This window comes from Arachis hypogaea, chromosome 11, assembly GCF_003086295.3.
Source record: "Arachis hypogaea cultivar Tifrunner chromosome 11, arahy.Tifrunner.gnm2.J5K5, whole genome shotgun sequence".
In the NCBI taxonomy this organism is placed as follows: Eukaryota; Viridiplantae; Streptophyta; class Magnoliopsida; order Fabales; family Fabaceae; genus Arachis; species Arachis hypogaea.
In genome coordinates this window covers 55,678,769-55,702,062 of record NC_092046.1, presented here as the reverse complement: position 1 = coordinate 55,702,062, position 23,294 = coordinate 55,678,769, and the positions used below count along the sequence as shown (strand labels likewise).

The 23,294-nt window shown below is 33.9% G+C and overlaps 1 protein-coding gene across 1 annotated transcript; it reads left to right on the top strand.

The window, feature by feature from the left end:
* Positions 1 to 19,475: 19,475 nt before the first annotated feature.
* LOC112721348 (probable sugar phosphate/phosphate translocator At1g12500) lies at positions 19,476 to 21,355 on the top strand. The gene is made up of 2 exons (XM_025772416.3): positions 19,476 to 20,289; positions 20,399 to 21,355. The coding sequence occupies exons 1-2, from the start codon at positions 19,832 to 19,834 to the stop codon at positions 21,039 to 21,041; spliced, it is 1,101 nt and encodes a 366-aa protein (XP_025628201.1). The 5' UTR covers positions 19,476 to 19,831; the 3' UTR covers positions 21,042 to 21,355.
* The last annotated feature ends 1,939 nt before the right edge of the window (positions 21,356 to 23,294 follow it).

The window sequence follows — 23,294 nt, the reverse complement described above, 5'->3', positions numbered from 1 at the left end:
AGTAAGAAGACCAAACCCTCACTCAATAATTCAACCTCACATAACTTTTGATCCAGAGCTCCGATTGATGAGCCGTCAGCGGCCACGCGTTCGTCTCGGAATCTTCTATGAAATCCACCCCATAATTTGGTAAGGAATTCATACTTTTCTACCCAAATCTTCCCTTCTCAGTTTCGAATTTGAGGGGTATTAAAATTAAGAATTTATATGATTTTGGTGTCTTAGGTTCAAATTAGCTTTGTGGACTTGCCAAGTCTTGTCCCAATTTCGCATTGGTAAGGTGAAAAATGTTTAATCCTTTTCAAGTTATCTAATTAGTGAACCCTATGGTAATTTTAGTGTTATTTGGTAAAATTAGTTTGGATTATGTACTTTGGAAACAAATTGGTGGTGTTGGAGACTTGGTATTGGACTCTGGGGAGTCAGAGACCCGTTTGGTGAGACTTTGGAAATTTGGGTATCATGGAATGGTAAAAAATTGTGACGTCTAGTGATAGTGAAGATTTCAGTCGGTCTAAATTTTATCAGCAAACATCATATCATAGTATAGTCCTAAACCAACATATAACCCCATCGTCAAATTTTGATTTGGTTGTCACAAAGTCAACCCCAATATAAAGTAACCAAGTGTATTGGTCTCGGGTCGTGCTCAAGAGAATGGACAAACATGTGCATCAATATTGGTTAGAATTCCGGGGTTGCGAGTTATAAACAAGAATTTAAACTAGTAAACTTAACATGCAAAAAATCTTAAAGGGCAAGAAACTAAACCAAAGCAATTAAAGCAAGATGCAAGTAAATGTAATCTAACAAGAGAACATGTAAAGCTATTTCTATTCTAAGACTAAGTAAACAACTAAACTAACTATAACAAGAATTAAGCAATTGGAATTTTTGGGTTTCAAATACGAATAATAAAAAGAACTCTTGGCTAGGCATGGGAATTGGGATCACCATCCTTGTCTAATAACCATATCTTGACAATTTTGAGGAACCAAGCTCATTAAGTCTACTTCTACGCTTGAGGTATGTCAAATGGCTTGATCAATCTCAACTCATAAGTCCCAATCTAACTACTAATTGGCTTAGTAGTAGATTGGTGTCAATGGGTATCAATTTGACCACTAGGGTTCTCAAATCAACAAATCAATTAGATCCAATGACTCAAGTTCACCCAATCTCTTTAGCCTAGGCCAAGAGTATAGAAAACTACTCCATAATCAAAGGAAATATTTCATCAAACACATGGTATACACTAACTAAAGACATATTCAAATTGCAAATTAATTAGAAATCGCAAGTACCCACTAACAATTATCAATGGAAAACAACTCAAATAACACTATCAATCATAGAATATATCAATGCACTAATAGGAATTCAAGATCCACAAGTTCATAAAATGAGAAGAAAAAGGGAAATAACAAGAGAACTCAACTTCAACACAAGATCTAAACAAAATTATAACTAGAGAACTCAAATTAAGTAATTGAAACTAAAATTAACAAGACCCAATTCAGAATTTCAACAAAGAAAGATAAAAAATAAACTAAATCTAGAGAGAAGTGGGAGTTTCTCTCTCTAGAAAACAAGAACAAAAAAACTAGCTAAAATTATGTGTATTGTGTGAATGATTGATCCCCCCTTTCCTCCATCAATTCTTGGGTCTTTTCCATGCAGAATCAAGTTGGATTTAGGCCTGGAGTCTCTCAGAAATTGCCAGCCACAATTTCATTAATGAAGTCACGTGCTGAGCGTCACACGTGCCGCCGGCCACGCGTGCGCGTCATCTGAGTTCTGCGAGCCACGCGTACGCGTCGAGCATGCGTACGCATCGACCGTTGCTGCGCCAATCCACGTGTGCGTGTCGCCTCCAGTTCTCTAAAGCTTCACTCTTCATGTCCCTTCCACTTGTGCATGCTTCCTTTCCATCTTCTAAACCATTCTTACCCTATAGATCCTGAATCCACTCAACAAACACATCACGGCATCGAATGGTAATAGAAGAGGATTAAAATATAGCACTTTTAGGGTTAAAGAAGTATGTTTTGAACCATAAAGCAAAATTAGGAAGGAAACACAAAACTATGCAATTTATATGAATAAGTGCAAAAAATATTGATAAAACCCCCCAAATTCTACACAAGTTAAATCACAAAATTGGGGTTTATCATCTGGGTTTTACAAGGAATCGGCCTGGGTATGGTTTTGGTTTCTCGTATATAATATGTAATGTGTCGCAAAAACTTACGCTAGTTAACCCATAGGATAAGTTGAATTGATTGTTAGTTGTTGAATTGAATTGTTGATTTGGGTTGACAATAAATTTTGGCAACTGATGTTGTAGTGAGAATGTATTGATACATGATGATTTTAATGATGAATGATGAGGATGATGAGAATGAATATATATATATATATATATATGTAATGAATTATTGATGATCTTTTTGGGTTATGTTGGCTGTGAAAGCAACCCTAGATAACTGAAGGAAAGTTGGAAATATGATTTTGGAAGGGATATAAGTTCAAATGTGAGTTATGGTATGTAAGGTTGTTGAAAAGGTCCAAGGAAAAATTTTCTGCATAATTGACAGTGGAATAAACCAGTTTCTGGGAGCATACCAGGCCCTATTTTTGAATGAAACTATTTTTCCATGAAACTTTTATGTGTTATGAGCGTCTCATAAAAAATTCAGAATTTATTGCGAGTGGTTTGGAAGAAACGAATTTTTAAAGATTGATGGATTCTGCAGGAAATTCTGTTTCTCTGCTGCAGAAGTACCAACTTCCAACCCACTTAATTTACAATTCTGATGAGATTTTGAGCTGAAACCAATAGCAATTTCAAGCCTTATGTGTCCAAAATCTTTATTTTAAATTGTGTCAAAACTCTTTTTAATTAATTAGTTATGTTGCAAAGAGTGAAGGTAGCTCGCTGGATTTCGAAAACAGAATTCTAAACGGCAGCGCTATGTTCCTAAGCTCATACCTTTTTCATGTGACATGGTAATAATCTGAAATTTAGTTTTCTGGAAATCTGGAAGAGTCTTGTTTAAGGACATGAATTTTGAAAGGCAATGGGTGAGAATTGGATATTTAGTGAATTTAACAAATTTACTGCTCGTTACTGTTTTTTTGCAATGATAGCAGAATTTTGAAAGATTTGTATAAGTTTCAATTATGGTCGGAATGCCCCAGAACCAAGTTTTATTTTCTAAACCCGTGATGTTACAATAACTAAGGGGATTAAAGAGAGTATAATGACCAATTAAAAATGTCTACCTGGTAAACTATTAAGGAAAATTTGAACGTTGTTAAGACTGAGGGAACCCGTAAGGGTGGTTTTAGTGCTATTTTAGGGGAGATTATGATCGAATTTCTATAAAAGTTTAGGGACTTAGTTAAATGAAAATGTGTAAATTGTCCCTAATGGGTTGGAACCGAATTCCAACACCTAAAACTCACCGGCAAGTGTATCGGGTCGCATCAAGTAGTAAAACTCACTTAGAGTGAGGTCGATCCCACATGGATTGATGGATCAAGCAACTTTAGTGGGTGATTAGTTTAGTCAAGTTAACATTGAAGTGAAATTGGATGAAATGTAGCCAACAGAAAGTAAATTGCAAGGAATTTAAAAGATACAGAAAGTAAAATTGCAAGTAACTTAAAGAACAAGAAAGTAAAATAACTGAAACTTAAATTGCAAGAAATGTAAATTGCATCAAAAGTAAAGGGGGTTGGGTGCTAGAAATTAAAGAAAGCAATAGATCAAGCAACTGGAAATTTAAATTGCAGAAAATGTAAACGTGCAGTAAATTAAATCAAGCTCAATGTGAACAGAAATGTGAAAGTGCAGAATGTAGGAAAGGAAATTGCAGAAAAGTAAACGTAGCAGAAGAGGAAATTAGCAAGAAGACTTAGATCAATTTTTAATTCTCAAAGAGAAACTAGCAATTTCAATGAAATAGTAAAAACAGAAAGGAAGCCAAGAGCTCACTTGCTCTCAAGATCAAAACAGAAAGGAAATTGAAGAGGAATGAAACAGAAAGTAAAATGCAGCTCAATTGCAATAGCTAAAGGAAAGTTGAAGATCTCAGGGGTTGGGTGAGACTAGAGAACAAGTCTAGATCTCAATTCCTTCCTTGATCCAACAAAGAACAATTGCAAAAGAAGCAAAAGAACAAATTGCAGAAGAAATAAAAGATGAAGGCAGTAAAGAGAACTTAGATCCAAATCACAATTCCTTGAAATTATGCAGCAAGTAAACAAGAGAGAGTTCAAGGTGAGATTGAAACAGAATTTCTTCAATTCTCCACCCAAGATTCAAAACAAAAAGTAAGAAATGCAAAAGCAAGAACAAAGAGGAGAGAACTCAGCTCCCAATCCCAATTTTCCCTAGTGCTCTCTAGTAGAGCTAGCCTTTTGAAATGAGAATGATGCCTTTATATAGGCTTTTTACAAAATAAAAAATAAAAATTAAATTCTTAAACAAAATAAATTCCTAAGCTAATTGATCCTTGTGCCTTTGAGTGATGATAATGGGCTTAGCTTGCTTTGGATTTGAGGAAGAGTGGATCTGGATGGCCTTGGTTCAATTGGTGAAGAATTGAATTTAAAATGGAATTTTAATTGAATTTTGGCCCATGGGTCTTGCTCCCAGGGCAAGGCTCGGTTCATGGCAAGAGCTCTTGGCAAGAGCTTTGGTGCTCTTGGCCTTGCTAATGTGTTGCGTGCTTCCTCATTGTGACAAGGAAACAAAGCTCTTTTCAAGAGCTTTAAGCTCTTGGCAAGAGCTTTGAGCTCTTCATATGAGCGCTACTTTGCTTTGGAGTGAGGCTCCAGCTTCGAACCTTGGTGGAAGCATTGGCTGATTTTTTTTGCTTGTTTTTGGCCCTTAAAGATTCCTTTTAGTCGTGCCTCAATTTTATGCCAAATATGAATTGCCATATATCATTGGAAATCTCTAAATTTCAACTTTCCAACGCAACTGGAAGCACATCAATTGGACATTTGTAGCTCAAGTTATGGCCCTTTGAAGGAGGCATGGTCATGCTGTGAACGCCCAGATTTAACTTAGCGATCCTGCTTCCAATATCATTTTTCTTGATTTTTCCTTGAAGAAGCCCAAAAAAGCTCTTGGAGAAAGCTCTTAGCAAGAGCTTTGCTTTGAGTTTGCCTTGCTTCCTTCTTCCTTGTAGCACTTGATTAAGCTCTTGGCAAGAGCTCTAGGCTCTTAGCAAGAGCTTGTCCTTTGACTTTTGAAGTAAAGCTCTTGGTAAGAGCTTTGTGCTCTTGCTCCTTGTTTTAAGCCACGCTTTTCTTTCTTTGGGCCACACTTCTCTTCCTTTGGCCATGCTTTCTTTATTTCCTTTGAGCATGCTCCCTAGGCCACGCTTTTCTCATTTTTTTTTCTTTTCTTCACCTACAAGTAATCAAAATAACCAATCAAAGTATTACCAAATTCACAAGGTTTAAAATTCATTTAAAAATAAATTAATTCAAGCTTAAACCTCATGATCTTATGCCAATTAAAGGGTGGTTGATTGATTCAAATAAGCCATGCAATTCCACTCTAAATTACTAACTTACAATGCAAGAAAGTGCATAAAAACTAATGAAACAAGTGAAAAATGCTTGCAAAGCTAGCATATGATGACTTGTCATCACAACACCAAACTTAAACCTTGCTTGTCCCCAAGCAAGAAAAGAATCATGCAATTAATATTGACAATACAAGGTAAGAAGAATAGCAAGTTTAATGTTCATGGTAGGCTAGTTTCTTATGCATGCTACAATCACAAAAGAAATATAAATGATTGATGCTTCTATCTAGCTCTTTTTATGAAATCTTTTCCTTATACTCCTTCCTTGAAGCAAGTTTTTGATTTTCTTATTAACTTCTCCTTTTGGGTGCTTTGCCCCATGAGTTGATAACAAAGCTACGACTCTAAATGCTTTGTTTTCAAGTATTACCACTTGATACATAAGCACCACAAGCATTTAATTAGAGGACTTCATTAAGCTCATTTGTTTCTTTTCTTAACTCTCTAATCATTGATGCTTAAAGCCTTGAGCTTTGAGGGAGTGCATTTACACTTGAGCCTAACCTTGACTCTAAGTGTTTTGTTTTCAAGCTTTTTGCTTGATATATAAACACCACAAGTACTTAACATATTGTCATTGGTACTCAGAGCCTTCAGCTTTCTCATTCTTTCCGTTTTTCTTTTCTTGCCTTTAATTGCATTTGCTTCTTCAAGGTTTTCATGATTTCAAAAGATTTCACAAAATGTCCTAGATGAAAACTTCAATTAAATAAAATCCAATGCAATTGAGCAACAATTAACCATACTAGCCTTCCAATACTTGTATGCACATGCTAAATTCTTCTTTAATTCCTTGTTTGTTTATGATCATGATACTTTACTGCTTTTGAATTCACAAAATTCAAGTTGATAGTCATAACGGCATGGCAACATGTTACAAATCAAGATGCAGGCTATGCTTATCCATACCACAAATGTAAACAGGGAAGATAAAGATAATCATGCAATTTAAGTGCTGGAAACAAATGAGAGGGAAAAGGAACTTTACAACCTTGCAATTCTTCTTCTCTATTGTTGTCCTTTTCCTTCTATTCTTCCTTCTTCCCATACCAATACTCAGAATGCTTGCTCATCCTCAAGCAACAATTTAGAACAATGGCTATGGGCTAAAATGGATCATGATGGTCTTACACAATGAAACATTAGTAGCACATGTGTTTTAAGCAAGAGAAATTAAGAGTAACCATCAAGACACAGAGAAACAGAAACATTGTGATTACAAGCATAAGAAGGTGTGCACAATACTTTGCATAAAGAATAAGTGGCACACCAAACTTAGTGTGACACTTTCACTTGGAATTGATGCAAGTATCTAGTAAGGATTGGAACCAAATTTTGTTGCATAGCAACACCAAACTTAGAATGCAATCACATGTCAATTTATTTGAATTAAAACTAAACAAAAAAAAGAAGAAAAACTGTTATATGTTAAATACAATCACCAAGTGAAGAATCTGTCATGAATAAGGATGTCTTGGTGAAGTATTAACAAGAACAGTTAAAGAGCAACATGAATGAAAGCATTAAAAACAAAAAAAATTGACTAAAACAAAGAGAATAATAAACAAATTCAAACCAAAAGAAAGATGCTACTGTAAAGGCATTATGATTATGCAGACAAGTGGTGTTGCTGGATTCTTGCATAGAAAATTAAGTGGCACACCAAACTTAGAATCTTAGTGTGACACTTTCATTTTTAATTTGATGCAATCATCCAAAAAGATTGAAAACAAAGTGTTGCATGGCAACACCAAACTTAGAATGTAACCATATGCCAATTTATTGAATTTAAACAAAGCAAAGAAAGAAAACAAAGCAGAGAAGAGAAATTATACCTATGGTTGACATGTTGTTCACTTTCTTCCTCTTCTTCCAGTTTGTTAAGAGGAATGACCTTAAGAGGGGAGAAGATTCAGCTACTGTCCCTTGTCTTGGCCTTTCCTCAGCAATCTTCCTTTTACAAATGGCTTGATTGATCTTGCTTGCTGGATCAGGGACAGGATTGGTGCTCTTGCTAGTTGCCTTCACTCCTTTGGATTCAAGACTTGGTTGCTGTGTGATTATTGGAGTTTTGTATTCATCTAGAGCCTTTTGAATTGGTGGTTCCATGAGCTTTTCCTCTATGTACTTCTCTGCTTCACTTGAGTTTGGAATTCTTTGGTTGTCTTTCTCACTTTCTTGCTCTTCAACTTCCTCCCTTTCACTCAACATTTGACTTAATAGCTTTTTTATTGAGCAGGTTTGTTGATCTTTCGAACATTTTTTTATCTCCTCTTCATATCTTTTAATCTCAGAGTCAATTGTTGAGACTTTTTGGTCCAGGGGAGTTTGAGGAGGTTGTGAGTGTTCAAATTCTCTTGTTATCTCAAGTGTAGTTTTAGGTTCCAATACTTTCACCACCTCTTCCTTTTTTGCAATTTCACTTGACACAGGGACCTTGTGTTCTTGTTTTTCTATTTCCTCCTTCCTTGCATTCAATAATTGGCCTAACTGCACTTCCATATTTTTAAGGGAGTTCCCTTGTTCTTTCCAAACTTTCGTTGTCTTCTCCTCATATCTTTTGAGCATTGACTCAAGCTTTGAGAGCCTTGAGTGGTTCATGGAAGTTTGTGTGGGTGGTGAGTTTTGAAAGGGGCTTTCTGTTGAAGCATGGTCGAGTGATGATATCTTTGGATGAATATCATATGGAGCATTAGAATTCCCTTCCCAGCCACCATTAGAATCATGACTTGCATCATTTTGTGGTGGAGGAAAATATCCCATATGGTTTTTTTGCTCATCTTGTGTCTCTGAAGCAAATCTCCATGGATTGGAGTGCTTAGAATTTGTATTTTCTTGGTGATATTCCCAGCCACCATTAGAGATTGATGATGGTGGGTAATATCCCATAAAATTTTGTTTGACCATAAGATGAGTTGAACTCCATTTGTATTTTGTAAAATGCAACATCAATGAAAATTGAAATTCATGTCACAGAGAAAGAATTTCTTAGTGAGGCAATAGCTGAAACACCTTGCTATCAACTTAAAACAGAGAACAAAAACAAAGAAAATGCTTGATCTAGACTTCTCACCCACTTAATTATTGTCAATCTAATCAATCCCTGGCAACGGCGCCAATAACTTGATGGGTTGGAACTGAATTCCAACACCTAAAATTCACCGGCAAGTGTACTGGGTCGCATCAAGTAGTAAAACTCACTTAGAGTGACGTCGATCCCACAGGGATTGATGGATCAAGCAACTTTAGTGGGTGATTAGTTTAGTCAAGCTAACATTGAAGTGAAATTGGATGAAATGTAGCCAACAGAAAGTAAATTGCAAGGAATTTAAAAGATGCAGAAAGTAAAATATAGCTCAATTACAATAGGTAAAGGAAGGTTGAAGATCTCAGGGGTTGGGTGAGACTAGAGAACAAGTCTAGATCTCAATTTCTTCCTTGATCCAATAAAGAACAATTGCAAAAGAAGCAAAAGAACAAATTGCAGAAGAAATAAAAGATGAAAGCAGTAAAGAGAACTCAGATCCAAATCACAATTCCTTGAAATTATGTAGCAAGTAAACAAGAGAGAATTCAATGTGAGATTGAAACAGAATTTCTTCAATTCTCCACCCAAGATTCAAAACAAAAAGTAAGAAATGCAAAAGCAAGAACAAGGAGGAGAGAACTCAGCTCCCAATCCCAATTCCCCCTAGTGCTCTCTAGTAGAGCTAGCCTTTTGAAATGAGAATGATGCCTTTATATAGGCTTTCTACAAAATAAAAAATAAAAATTAAATTCTTAAACAAAATAAATTCCTAAGATAATTGATCCTTGTGCCTTCGAGTGATGATAATGGGCTTAACTTTCTTTGGATTTGAGGATGAGTGGATCTGGATGGCCTTGGTTTAATTGGTGAAGAATTGAATTTAAAATAGAATTTTAATTGAATTTTAGCCTATGGGTCTTGCTCCCAGGGCAAGGCTCGGTTCATGGCAAGAGCTCTTGGCAAGAGCTTTGGTGCTCTTGACCTTGCCAATGTGTTGCGCGCTTCCTTATTGTGACAAGGAAACAAAGCTCTTGCATAAGCATAGTTGTAAAAACCGGACCGGACCGGTCGGTTCGACCGAAAAACCGGTGAACCGGATCTTGTACCGGTCCGGTTTGGTATATTGACCGCTTGAGGAAATGAACCGGTCAAAACCGGTACGAACCGATCAAAACCGACACAGACCAGAACCGAACCGGTCCAGTCAACGGTCAACCTGCGTGTCGATGACGTCACGCTGACGTCAGCATGCAGGTTGTTAAATTTGGAAAAATACAATGCAAGGGGTGGGAGTCGAACTTGGGCCTTTTGAATTGAAGACCAAGTTCACAACCACTGCGCTACCCATTTCTTTAGTACTTTTAATGCTTTTTATAATATATATTTCAATTTTTAATAACTAATACATATATATATACACAAAAATACTTAACTCAATATTTTTTAAATTAATTATTTTTTAATTGAAGTATAAATTAATTAATTTTAAAATAAAAAATAATAATGAATATAAAAATAAAATAAAAATTATTTATTCTGAGAAAAAAATTAATTTATATAATCATTTAATTATACAAAAATATTTAGACCTTAAAATTATTCTTTGGATATAATTCATAGACTGTTATTCTTATTGTGTCTAATTAAGATACTATATAGTACTATGAACTAATTATATGTCTATTTTTGTATTAGTTATTTATAGAATTCAACTTAATTGTTCTTAAAATGTTAGTAAAAATATGTATTTTTCAAAATTTAATTTTAGGTTTTTGACTATTTTTATTTTTTATTTACATAGTATCGAGTCAACCGGTTCAACCAGTGACCCACCGGTTGAACCAGTGACCCAGTGACCCAGTGACCTGACCGGTTCGATTACCGGTTCGGTTCTGACAACTATGGCTTTAAGCTCTTGGCAAGAGCTTTGAGCTCTTCATATGAGCGCTACTTTGCTTTGGAGTGAGGCTCCAGCTTCGAACCTTGGTGGAAGCATTGGCTGATTTTTTTACTTGTTTTTTGCTCTTAAAGATGCCTTTCACTCGTGCCTCAATTTTATTCCAAATATGGATTGCCATATATCGTTGGAAAGCTCTGAATGTCAGCTTTCCAACGCAACTAAAAGCACATCAATTGAACATTTGTAGCTCATGTTATGGCCCTTTGAAGGAGGCATGGTCATGCTATAAATGCCCAGATTTAACTTAGCGAAATTTCTTGCTTCCAAACTCATTTTTCTTGATTTTTCCTTGAAGAAGCCCGAAAAAGCTCTTGGAGAAAGCTCTTGGCAAGAGCTTTGCTTTGAGTTTGCCTTGCTTCCTTCTTCCTTGTAGCACTTGATTAAGCTCTTGGCAAGAGCTCTAGGCTCTTGGCAAGAGCTTGGCCTTTGATTTTTGAAGTAAAGCTCTCCACAAGAGCTCTAAGATCTTGGCAAGAGCTTTGTGCTCTTGCTCCTTGTTTTGAGCCACGCTTTTCTTCCTTTGGGCCACGCTTCTCTTTCTTTGGCCATGCTTTCTTTATTTCCTTTGAGCATGCTCCCTAGGCCACGCTTTTCTCATTTTTTTTCTTTTCTTCACCTAGAAATAATCAAAATAACCAATCAAAGTGTTACCAAATTCACAAGGTTTAAAATTCATTTAAAAATTAATTAATTCAAGCTTAAACCTCATGATCTTATGCCAATTAAAGGGTGGTTGATTGATTCAAATAAGCCCTGCAATTCCACTCCAAATTACTAACTTACAATGCAAGAAAGTGCATAAAAACTAATGAAACAAGTGAAAAATTCTTGCAAAGCTAGCATATGATGACTTGTCATCAATCCCCAAGAAGGTTTAAAGTTAATTGGTGATGCGGAGGTATGTGTAGTTAAGCGATGATGTGGAGATATGTTTAGTAATGTGGTGATGTGGAGGGGTGTGTATGTATAGTTAAGCGGTGATGTGGAGGTATGTTTAGTAATATGGAGATGTGGAGGGGTGTGTATGTAATTGGTGATGTGGAGGTATAATGAAAAGAACGAAAAAGAGAAACCCTGAATGGAAAAGATAATTGAAATAGATAATGAATCATGAAAAGTGTACAACGAATGGGCTTCGTGCCAAACTGCTAATGCGGAAGTGCCCACCTGACTGATAGCCTAAGGTTGCTAATGCGAAAATGTCCACCTAACTGATAGCATATGGAATGTGAATAGGTCTTGTGCCAAACTGCTAATGCAAAAGGGCCCGCCTAACTGATAGCCTGAGATTGCTAATGCGGGAATGTTCGCCTAACTGATAGCCTGTTTCTACGGTGATGCCAAGATATCCTAACTGACATAGAAATCCATGATGATAATTGAGCTTGACTGACACAGTAAAGAAACCATATTCAGGGTTAGCCCCGAGTAACGTTGGGTTGCGGGTAGACAACCGACGCGTGAGTTCATGACCTGCACTAGGAAAGGCATGTATCATGTGCATTTGTATATTTTGTTTGAGTGTTCATTGTCTTGGCTTGCTTAATTGTTTATTCATGTTAATTGCTAATTGCCTACTTGTTATATATGCTTTCTGTATGTGTTTGACTTGTCTATTTTGTCTGTCTATGCAATTTCATCGGAGTTGGAGGAACGGAGTAAAAGTGAAGAGATTGAGGATTTTGATTAGATGTTGATCAAGTTTAGAACTTTAGAGACCTACCCTCGTTTATGCTTTCAGCTTTAGTTTCTTAAGATTTATAATCTGATTGTCTGTGTTCTAGGATTGCCTTTGGCTTTTCTGGGACCTTGTTTATTATATATGTGGGCACCTTAACCATACTGAGAACCCTCGGTTCTCATCCCATATATATATATATATATATATATATATATATATATATATATATATATATATATATATATATATATATATATATATATATATATATATATGCTTTGTCTTCTCCTTTTATGTATTTTACCTTAGTGCCTTGTTGAGTTAAGAAATTAACTAAATTAATTAATGGTGACAAACATTATTTTTGGGCATTTATCTAACTAATGTTAATTATTTGTAATTAAGCATTTCATGCCACAAATCAATACAGCAGCCCAAGTGGATAAAAACAATGAACAAGACTAGTGGGCTATAATGAAAACAAAGCCCAAAAGAAAAAAAAGAATAGAAGGCAACGGGCTGAATGAAAAAGATCCGATCCAAGCCCGGTTTCCTCTCTCATTCAATCCCTCTCATTTGCTTTCACCAAAAGCAACGTTCACTTTTTCCTCTTGGTCAGAAATCACATAAGAAAGAGAGAGAGCTTCTTCCCTACGCTAATCACCAAAGAAGCAAGAAAGAGAAAGATTAAGCTTGAAAGGTAGATGTCTAATCAATCATTTCAAACCACATCAAGCTAAGACAGAGCTAAAAGGTAACCCATTTCCTTATGCACGCATCATATGTTCTTCTCCTCTTCCCAACTCTCTGCTCAGTCCGAAATGGGATACACGGGAAAGATGTTGTCTGTTCTTCACTGTTGTGTATCTACGGTCACAAGTGAGTCTTGGGGACCAAGTAGCTTCTCAATGGCCAAGATCTGAGTTTACCATTGAGGATATCTGCTTTATGCTTTCCTATGGTTTTCGGTCAACAAGAGAAGGTCAGAAGCAAAGTTTCTACTTTGAGGATTAATGGGAAAAAGTGAGTTGGTGGATTGGTGTAGCACAAGGCTCAAGAAGTTTACCTAGGGAGAGCAACCCAGCAACATGCAAGGAGATAAAAGAAGATTTTTCTTCATTCAGAAGACAAGGAGAGATAACCCAGTGTATTGAGGTTTTGTTCTGTGAAGAAGCTCTCTGAAGAAGTTCATCTACTTGGACAGTGCTTTCTTTCAAAGAAGCATTCCGCCAAAAATGAAGAACTGAATCAGAGACATGCAAATCTGGTTTATCACATAGCAAAGAGGCTGTTGAAGAGTCAATCTCCTTCGTATTTTACAGATTGTAATTTACTTTTCTATGTTTATCTTTCTGTAATTTCTTAAGTGAAAAGGCATATTGAGAGAGTTCAAGTAAAAGCCAATGAGTTGAAAGAGGCTGAGTGATACACTTGAGAGAAAAGTCTAGAGTTATTTCAGATTTCTTTAGGTGTTTGTGTCTTGTATCATATACCTGTGAGGTATCCCTTTCTTAGTAGCGTTAGCACTAAGAGTGAAGAGTTAGGTATTAGCATAGCCAATGTCAAGTTAGGTTAGAACTTGAGTGTGAGAGGATTGTGTTAATCTTGTGAAATTGGTGTATGTAATACTTTAACTATAGTGGAAATTCCAACACTGTTGTGGTGGAGACTGGACGTAGGTTGCATAGCACAAGGCAACCAAACCAGCATACATGATGGTGTTAGCTCTTCTCCTTTCTGCTCTGTTCTGTTTTCTGATATTCATGCGACAAAAATAAATTGTCTCATGAATTTCTGCTGCTGAGTTCAAACAGAATAAGTTTTGAAAGTTTGCTTTAAAGGGTCAAGTTTATCAAAGTAAAAGAAAGGCATAGATTCAATCCCCCCTTCTCTAAGCCTACTACAACCTTCATGCCTCATAGAGGCTTTTGTTGGAGAACTAGGGTTTATTTTGAGAACTTTAGATATGGGATTATAAGTATGTATGTATGTAAATATTCTCCGTTAGCCTTAGCTTCACATAGGGGTGTACATGGCCCGCCCCAGCCCGAAGACCCGCCCCGGACCCGAACTCTTTAGGGTTAATATGATGTGATTTTATTGGGTCTAGGGTTGGGTAAGGGTCTCAAAAATAGGCCCGGTCATTATTTCGGGTCGGGTCCGGACCATAGCTCGGGTCACTCGAACTCGGCCCTGTGGTCCGGTCATCATACACAATTAATATTTTGTTATTAGTGATGGATGATGGCTATTTTTATGTGAAATTTAAGTATTATAAACTTTAATATTTTTTGTTATTAGTCATTATAAGACTATAAGTTAATGTTTTATGTTTAAAATGTATAAGACTTTAGACGAATGACATAATATTGTGTTATTTTTATTGATTTAAAAATTTGGTGTTATTAGACAATATTAGTATTGATTATGGTTATGCTTTAATTTTAGAAAAATGTTGGTTCTTGTTATATTTTTCTAAGTGAATTTTACCATGTTAAATAATGGTTGGAGTTTTAGAAATTTGGATATTTTCACATGCTAGCTTACAAGAAGGTATCAAGATAATGTAATGTTAACGGCCCGGCTTTCACCCGGTTTTTACCCGGTATAATCGTGGCCCGAAAGTGTATAAATTTCATTGGATCTAGGATCGGGTTCGGGTCTAACAAATAGACCCGGTATATATTTCAGGCCGGATCTGGGTCACATCAAACCCGGTTTCACTCGGCCCATGAAAATATTTTGGAGCTTGACTGCTTTGTATCCTTACTCCCCTATTCTTATGTATATATATGTATCTATTTGCGTTTAAGCTTTTCTTCGTTATGTTTTCGCTTTGTGAGTGTTATGACTTTTGTTTTAAACTTTCTTTCAAAGGCTCCTAGATATAAAACTTTTTCAATTATATTTTATATATATATAGGTCGTAATATCTTACTACTTCAGTTTTGTAACTTAAGCATAAGACTCTGTGTTGTAGGGTGTTACAGGAACAATTATTATCAATTAATTATTAACTTTGTTAATTATTATATTGTTTTATTTTAAACATGATGAGAAGCATCCGAATGGCCGAATATGAAGTCAAATTAGCGCCGACTCTTTAGAGACCCATGTTTCCACTTGTGGATCCCAACAAGAATCGCACATGTATCAGGAACAACGTAAATAAATAGAGGCCTGCAATTGAGATCAAGAGTTATCACTTATCACGCTCCTGCAAATGCAATTAGAGTCAAAGATCTTGCGTGATACTATTACTAAATACGAATCCATACATCCAATGAAATTGTCACTTAAATATTCCCTATTGATGTTTTAATTTGAAGATCAACTCTCGTCTAAACGGCAACGCTCTATCATCCTTCACTTATCACCTAATAAAGTAAAAGTACCACACCTCATTTGATTGTATATATGCAAAAGAATCTTCAATTGGGATTGTGAACCAATAAAAAAAGTCTTCCATTGAGGTGTGAACCAATAAAAAAGTCTTTAATAAGATAGTGAATCAATTAACAAAGTCAATTAAAGACAGTACTAACTGCTACTAATAACTCTAGATCACAATTTATCACATTTCCAAGTTTTCATACACATATGGTAAGAAAAGAATATTCCATCCAAATATTTATAGAAAAGAGATAATTAATGACTAATTTTTAATTAAAATTACATATTATAAGTTTAATTTTAACATATTAACAATATAATATATCATCCTGTTAGTATAAAAGTTTAATTAAAATGATGCTTTCAACCAATAATTCAATTGACAAAAAGGGTGAGACTCAATGAAAAAATTTGAGTCGAAACAATAAAAAACACGTGGAAAATAAATACTTTTAAAGAGATTACGAGAATGATTACGTAGTGATCAAGATACAGTAAGAACATGGGTGATTAAGTTTGGAGAGTAAATCAAGCAAAGAATGTGAAAAAATGATAATTGCTTACATAGTTTGATTTGTCTCTATAAATATAAGAGTAAAAAAGAATTAAGGGGACTTCAATTTCTAACATCTCAAACTACATAAAAAATTCTCAAAATTTCAAAGTCACATTGAGGTCAAATCATAGAGTACAAGTGCACGTGAATAATTGAAGATAATTCACTTTATTTATTTCTTTTGTTCCTTATTTTAATTTATTTGTTTACTTAAATTCTAAATTTCGTTTATTGTTTTAATTTGTTATTTTAAACAATTTCTTTTAAATTGTTAAGTTCATTCGTTAGAGTCATTCTTTTCAATTTATATTCAATTACATTGTTTCATTATAAATTTGTTTGAATTTAGTTAATGTCATTTGCAATTCTCGTTGTCGCAAGTCAATTTTAAAATTAAATTAATAAGTCTCAAGTCGAAGTTACTTTTTTAAAGAAGGTATATCTGCTCTTCAAATTGAAATCTTTTGATATAAATATGATCAACGTTTTCAATAAAGAGTCAAACAAAAATCAAGCCAAACACATTTTTTTGAATAATTATTTATATTATTAACATAGAAAAAATTATTTATTCGACATAAAATTATGTAAATAAATATATATAAAACTATTTTGTGGTGATATTATATTAAGGGTATGTCTAAAATGAGCACAACAATTATGTACTTATTGAATGCGCCACATTTATATAGACTATTAGATTTAATTAGATGAAAATCAAAGGCTAATATGAAAGAAGAGCATTAATGGATTCTAATAAGAGAAATTCTCCACATACAAGCATTTTTTATACAAGTCTTTACAAGTCATTATATTAACGCGCTTGAACCGTTACTGCACCTTTCCGTTACTGCACCTTCTTCTTCCTCTTCCTCTTCTTCTTCTTTTCTTTCGTTTCTTGCCTTCTCTTTCTCCTTCTTCAACCGTTACTGCACAATTTCACTGCACCTTCTTCTTCTTCTTGCTGCACGTTCTTCTTCCTCTTCCTCTTCTTCTTCTTCTTCTTTTCTTTCGTTTTTTGCCTTCTCTTTCTCCTTCTTCATTTACGTGCTTTTCTCTCTGTTTTCTTTCTTTGTTATTCTCGATTTCCATTGTTTTTTGACATCAAGCTCTGAAATCATTTTTGAAGAAGAAGAAGCAGCAGAAGATGAGGAGGAGAAAGAGAAAGAGTTCTGAATTATGCATAAGGTGTACTTCAACGAATTTTGGGTGTATTTCTTAAATCCTTTGGGTGTAGTTTTATAATCCTTTGGGTGTATTTCTGTAATCCTTTGGGTGTATTTCTATAATCGTTTGGGTGAATTTCTGTAACTGTTTGGGTGTATTTCTATAATCTTTTGGGTGTATTTCTGAAGTTCCATTATCTTCAAAACGATTTCAAAGCTTGATTTCAGAAACCATGAAAATCGAAAAAAAACGAAGCAAGAATACCAGTGATAAACGCAAGTAAAACAACTAATGAAAAGGCGAAGAGAATAACGAAGAAATACATAGAGGAAGAGGAAGAGGAAGAGGAAGAGGAAGAAGAAGAGTCGTTCATAATACATGGTGAGTGTAGCGCTTTGGAAACTGAATAACGCATTAAAAGGCCCATATGTGTAACAACTTGTAAGACTTGTAAGTCAAAAAGACTTGTATGTGTAGCAGACCTCAATAATAAATACAGAATATCCTAGTACATAAATAAATGTTTTAAACGACAATACTTTAATACGCAATACTTTAAATGGTAACAGAATCTTTTATTCTTAAATAATTAAATATAAAACATATAAATCCAAAAATATAAATATTTTTTATTCAATAAGATTAATTATTATATAATAAATTTTTATAATATTAAAAGATTATATTAAAATAAAATTTTAAACTGTAACATAAAAATATGAAATAATTAAAATTTTATTTTATATTACTTGACAAATAATTAGATTATTATATTCAAAAATTTATTAATTAACTAATTTTGTTAAAGATATTATTATATAAATTATTTTTTATCAAAATATTTTAAAAATATAATTTATTTAAAATATTATATATAATACATGAACATATTTAACCTTTTTTCCTTTTTTTGATTTTTTTTAGAAAAATGGAATAAAAATAATATAATTATAAATACATGCCTATCACATTATATATTAACTTATATTAGTAAGATCTAAACTAATCAAACTTACGTAATTAAAAATATAAAATATATAAATACAAAAAAATAAATATTTTTTATTTATTAAAATTACCATTTAAAGTTTCATATATATAATATTTAAAATTATATATTTATAATAAGATCATTTTTTATTTTTATTATTTTCAAATATTTTTTATTGTTTTTAGTTAAATTTTTTATCTCTAACTCCACCAAATATATATATATATATATATATATATATATATATATATATATATATATATATATATATATATATGAAAAATTAGTGTAAATGTCATAATATTTTTAAAATATTTTTTTTTGTATTTATATGTTTTATATTTTTAATTACGTAAACTTGATTAGTTTAGGTCTTACTAATATACGTAAATATGTAATATAATAGACATGTTTTTAAAATTATATTTTTAAAATATTTTGATAAAAAATTATATTATATAATAATATCTTTAATAAAATTAATTAGTTAATAAATTTTGAATATAATAATCTAATTATTTGTCAAGTAATATAAAATAAAATTTTAATTATTTTATATTTTTATGTTATAATTTAAAATTTTATTTTAATATAATTTTTTAATATTATAAAATTTTTTACATAATAATTAATCTTATTAAATAAAGAATACTCATATTTTTGTATTTATTTATTTTATATTTAATTATTTAAGAATAAAAGATTCAGTTATCTTTTAAAGTATTGTGTATTAAAGTATTACTATTTAAAGCATTTATTTATGTACTAGAATATTCTATATTTATTAGAATCTATCAATACTCTTCTTTCATATTAGCCTTTGATTTTCATCTAATCAAATCTAATTGTCTATATAAATGTGGCGCATCCAATAAACACATAGTTATTGTGGTCGTGACATACCTATGGTAAAATTAAATTCTTCTAACATTTTTTTTTATCATATGATTTGGTCTGATATAAATTGAATATAAACGTAGGTGCATTTTTTTTCTATATGATTGATTTGATCTGTTCTAATTTCTAAAGTGAATATGAATGTAAGTGGATCCAATGTATACCTTATAAGTGTACAATTTTGTGATTAAACACCGACACTCCCCACCTTAGCTTGAGCTGGAGGCAGGGCTTCCAAGCCTATCCATAAACAAATTCTCTCCAAAGTCCAAAAGGGTCCACCCATTGCAAAAGAGGGGAAACCTCCCTTTATTATTCCCTCCAATTGGGGCCCCACAAATCCTCATCCAACGGCCACAAACCCAAATCTTAATAGCAACACATTCCCCTCCCACACACTTTCGTCCCTGTCACCCCACCAATTACCAATCCCAATCCTCCATTCCACTTGGTTGGCAATACGAAATTCAGATCTAAACATAAACAAACACCAAACTCTGCCATATGTTATAGCATCACCAGAATCACAAAGACACCAAACCCACTGGCGAAATGGTGGAGGCACAGACATGGACAACCAGAAGGATGAGCAATCCGAGGTTGTTGGACAACTCATCCACCAACAACAATCCCGACCAAGTACTGGACATCCCGGCGACACCGCCATCGGAAGCAAGAAACAACCACCTAAACGGCCTAAAAAGTGGCATCGCCACCACCACCTCCATGTCCCCAACGATCCTAACTGCAATCATAATTGCGTCGTGGTACTTCTCCAACATCGGCGTCCTCCTCCTCAACAAGTACCTCCTCAGCTTCTATGGTTACCGCTACCCAATCTTTCTCACCATGCTCCACATGCTATCCTGCTCCGCTTACAGCTACGCGTCCATTAACTTCCTGGAGCTCGTTCCTCCTCAGCACATCCACTCCAAGAAGCAGTTCCTTAAGATCCTCGCACTCAGCGCCATCTTCTGCTTCTCTGTTGTCTGCGGCAACACCTCCCTCAGGTATATTTTCATACTTTTTTTCTTAAAGAAAGAGCTGGAAGCATAATAGACTATCCCTATATATTGTATTGGATTCAGAGTTCAATAACTCAATATTCGTTCAATATAGGTACATTCCTGTGTCTTTCAACCAAGCAATAGGAGCAACGACCCCGTTCTTCACAGCCATCTTCTCTTTCATCATAACCTGCAAGAAAGAAACCGGTGAAGTATACGTGGCACTCTTGCCTGTTGTTCTTGGCATCGTAGTCGCCAGCAACAGCGAGCCTCTCTTCCACTTGTTCGGCTTCTTGGTTTGCGTGGGTTCAACCGCGGGTCGAGCACTGAAATCGGTTGTCCAGGGAATCCTCTTAAGTTCAGAAGGCGAAAAGCTTCACTCTATGAACCTTCTTCTTTACATGGCTCCAATGGCGGCCATGATATTGCTGCCATTTACTCTCTACATCGAAGGGAACGTTTTCAGTGTGACGATTGAGAAGGCGAAGGAGGATCCGTATATGGTGTTCTTGTTGCTTGGGAATGCCACGGTGGCGTATTTGGTGAATTTGACGAATTTCTTGGTCACGAAGCACACCAGTGCCTTGACTTTACAAGTGTTGGGAAACGCCAAAGCTGCGGTTGCGGCGGTTGTTTCTGTTTTGATATTCAGGAATCCTGTCACGGTTATGGGGATGGCGGGCTTTGGAATAACCGTTATGGGGGTCGTTCTCTACAGTGAGGCTAAGAAGAGATCCAAAGTCACAACACATTGACACAATACTTCTCTTAATTTTTCCCCCTTTTGGATACTTGAAAAAAACAAATAAAAGAAAATATCTGTGTGACTCCTGTTATGCAAATATTTTATTGATCACTTTGATTGCATTGTATTACTTGTTAAATCTCGTTATATAAACTGGACTGTATAGGAAGGAAGGGAAGAGGAGTGTAAGCTTGTAAAATTGTCCATGCCCTATTTGGCAGCATACATAAACGATTCATTCATGAAGATCTTTATGTGTAATTTGGTGAGGGAGGAGAATTCTCCCTCGCTTTATTTTGTCAATAACATCATCTGTTGTTTCAATTTTGTCCTTTTTATTCTGCTGTTACTTGCATGCTTTTCTTTTTATGTATGAATTGTGTGGTTTTCTTTATAATTGATCTGCATCTCATCACAATTCATTTAAATGCCACTGATCATATGCTGCCAAGTTCTTATAATTTTTGTGCTGATTTCTCCTCTTTCACATTTAAAAGTACTTATTTCAGAATAGTTATGAGGAATCACATTACAGGGAACTTTGAAATCGGTGATAAATAGAATATCTTGGTTTGTGTTAAGAATATCAACTCTTTTGGAGGACTTGATTTCTCTGCATATAGAAGAGCCATCATCAGCAAGGGTTCAGTAACACTACCAAACATGGTGGGGGGAATCAATTTATTTAATTCATTGAGTTGCTATCTGAAAGTATAGTTTTTTCCTTGTTATGGTGAATATATAAAACTATGTTATTATTTTGGTGATTCAGCTGTCAATATGTCACAGCCGAGGTATGTAAAATATGTTGACCCTGAAAGTGACGTGCCACCAAAAGCTTCACCTAGATTCATGTCATGTGCTTCCATGTGCTACCTAATACACACTTTCCTCCATCAAATTCCTTGCCTAGAATTTACCCTATTGAGCACTGACATCTCTGAAAAATTGCCAAGGTAGTTTTTGGCAATGCCACACTCACCACCAATCATTTATGTCCTAAATTGGTTAAGTCTTATATCCCAGGCTGTGTTTGTTGGCGGTTACATTGTATCTTTCTGAAAAATGGCTAGATTCGATCTTGAATTGTTAAATCTCTATTTGTAGCAAAGGACAAAAGAAATGCACTTGTTTGAAACCTTAAAGCCAGTCCATGTATTGGATTTGGTCATGCTTAGGTAAGTAAGTGGCGAATAATACAATTATGTGACCAATAAACTGTCATTCAGATGTTATTTTGGGACTATCATACACATACAGTCATATTTTGTGTGTTTGTGTCCCTCTGTATTTCTGTGTCTATAATTTATATCCTATCTATTCCTACTCATCAACGAAACAAAACCTTACTACTTAGTCATTTTTGCTTTGTTTTGAGCAAAGTACTTAATAAGTGATGTTAATTGTATGGAATTGTAATACCTTCATTATTTGCAAAGCCAATTTAAAAAAGAAAGATTAGAAGGTTAATACTTTTTATTAATCTATTCTATTATATAAAAATCGGATGTCTGCACTTAATGATGGAGCTGACATGGCATACTTCTGAAAGTATTTTTCGATTTATTTCTTTTAACACATTAAATACAAGTTATTACGATAAACTAACTATATCAACTAATTGATTTGATTAGATAGTTAAATATCATATAATTTATTATAATTCATATCAATTTAATTTGGTAGTATTTCCTAATTTATTTATTTTAATATTCTGTTAGTATTTTTTAATTTATTTCTTTTAATTTATTAAACCAAATTTATTATGTGTACTAATTAATTAATTTGATTAATTTATTAGTCATTAAAATAATAAATTTATGAATAAAATAGACAACTAGGATATTTTCAACTAATAATTAAATCAAATCAAATCAAATCATATATATTGAGCTAAATTCAAATCATATATTTTCAACTGAGATATTTTCAAGTTGAGTGCAATAAATACAAATTAATTTTGTTAGATAATCATAGTTGCCTGGTCTACTATTTCAACTCTTCTTTTTTTCTTTTTTTTTTTCTTTATGTATAATTTATTTTATATATAAATGTATCCAAAATGAGAAAGTACGGATGAGTGTTTTATTGATTGTTTATTTGATAAATATATCTCAATTTAAGCATTCTACTACTGTGGATAGAAGTTGACCTGTAGCAATTCAAAGTGGCCAATGTATTTTTTTATAGTATTAGATAGAAGAATATTTATTAAAATGAATATACCCATTGTAATGAATTTTTTTCAATTGTTATATTTTTA

What these genes read in the sequence shown, in the direction of transcription:
- LOC112721348 (XM_025772416.3), top strand. Translation starts at nt 19,832, where the DNA reads ATGGTGGAGGCACAGACATGGACAACCAGAAGGATGAGCAATCCGAGG. An exon ending in TGCGGCAACACCTCCCTCAG is followed by an intron (nt 20,290 to 20,398) that starts GTATATTTTCAT and finishes CGTTCAATATAG; the next exon opens with GTACATTCCTGTGTCTTTCA.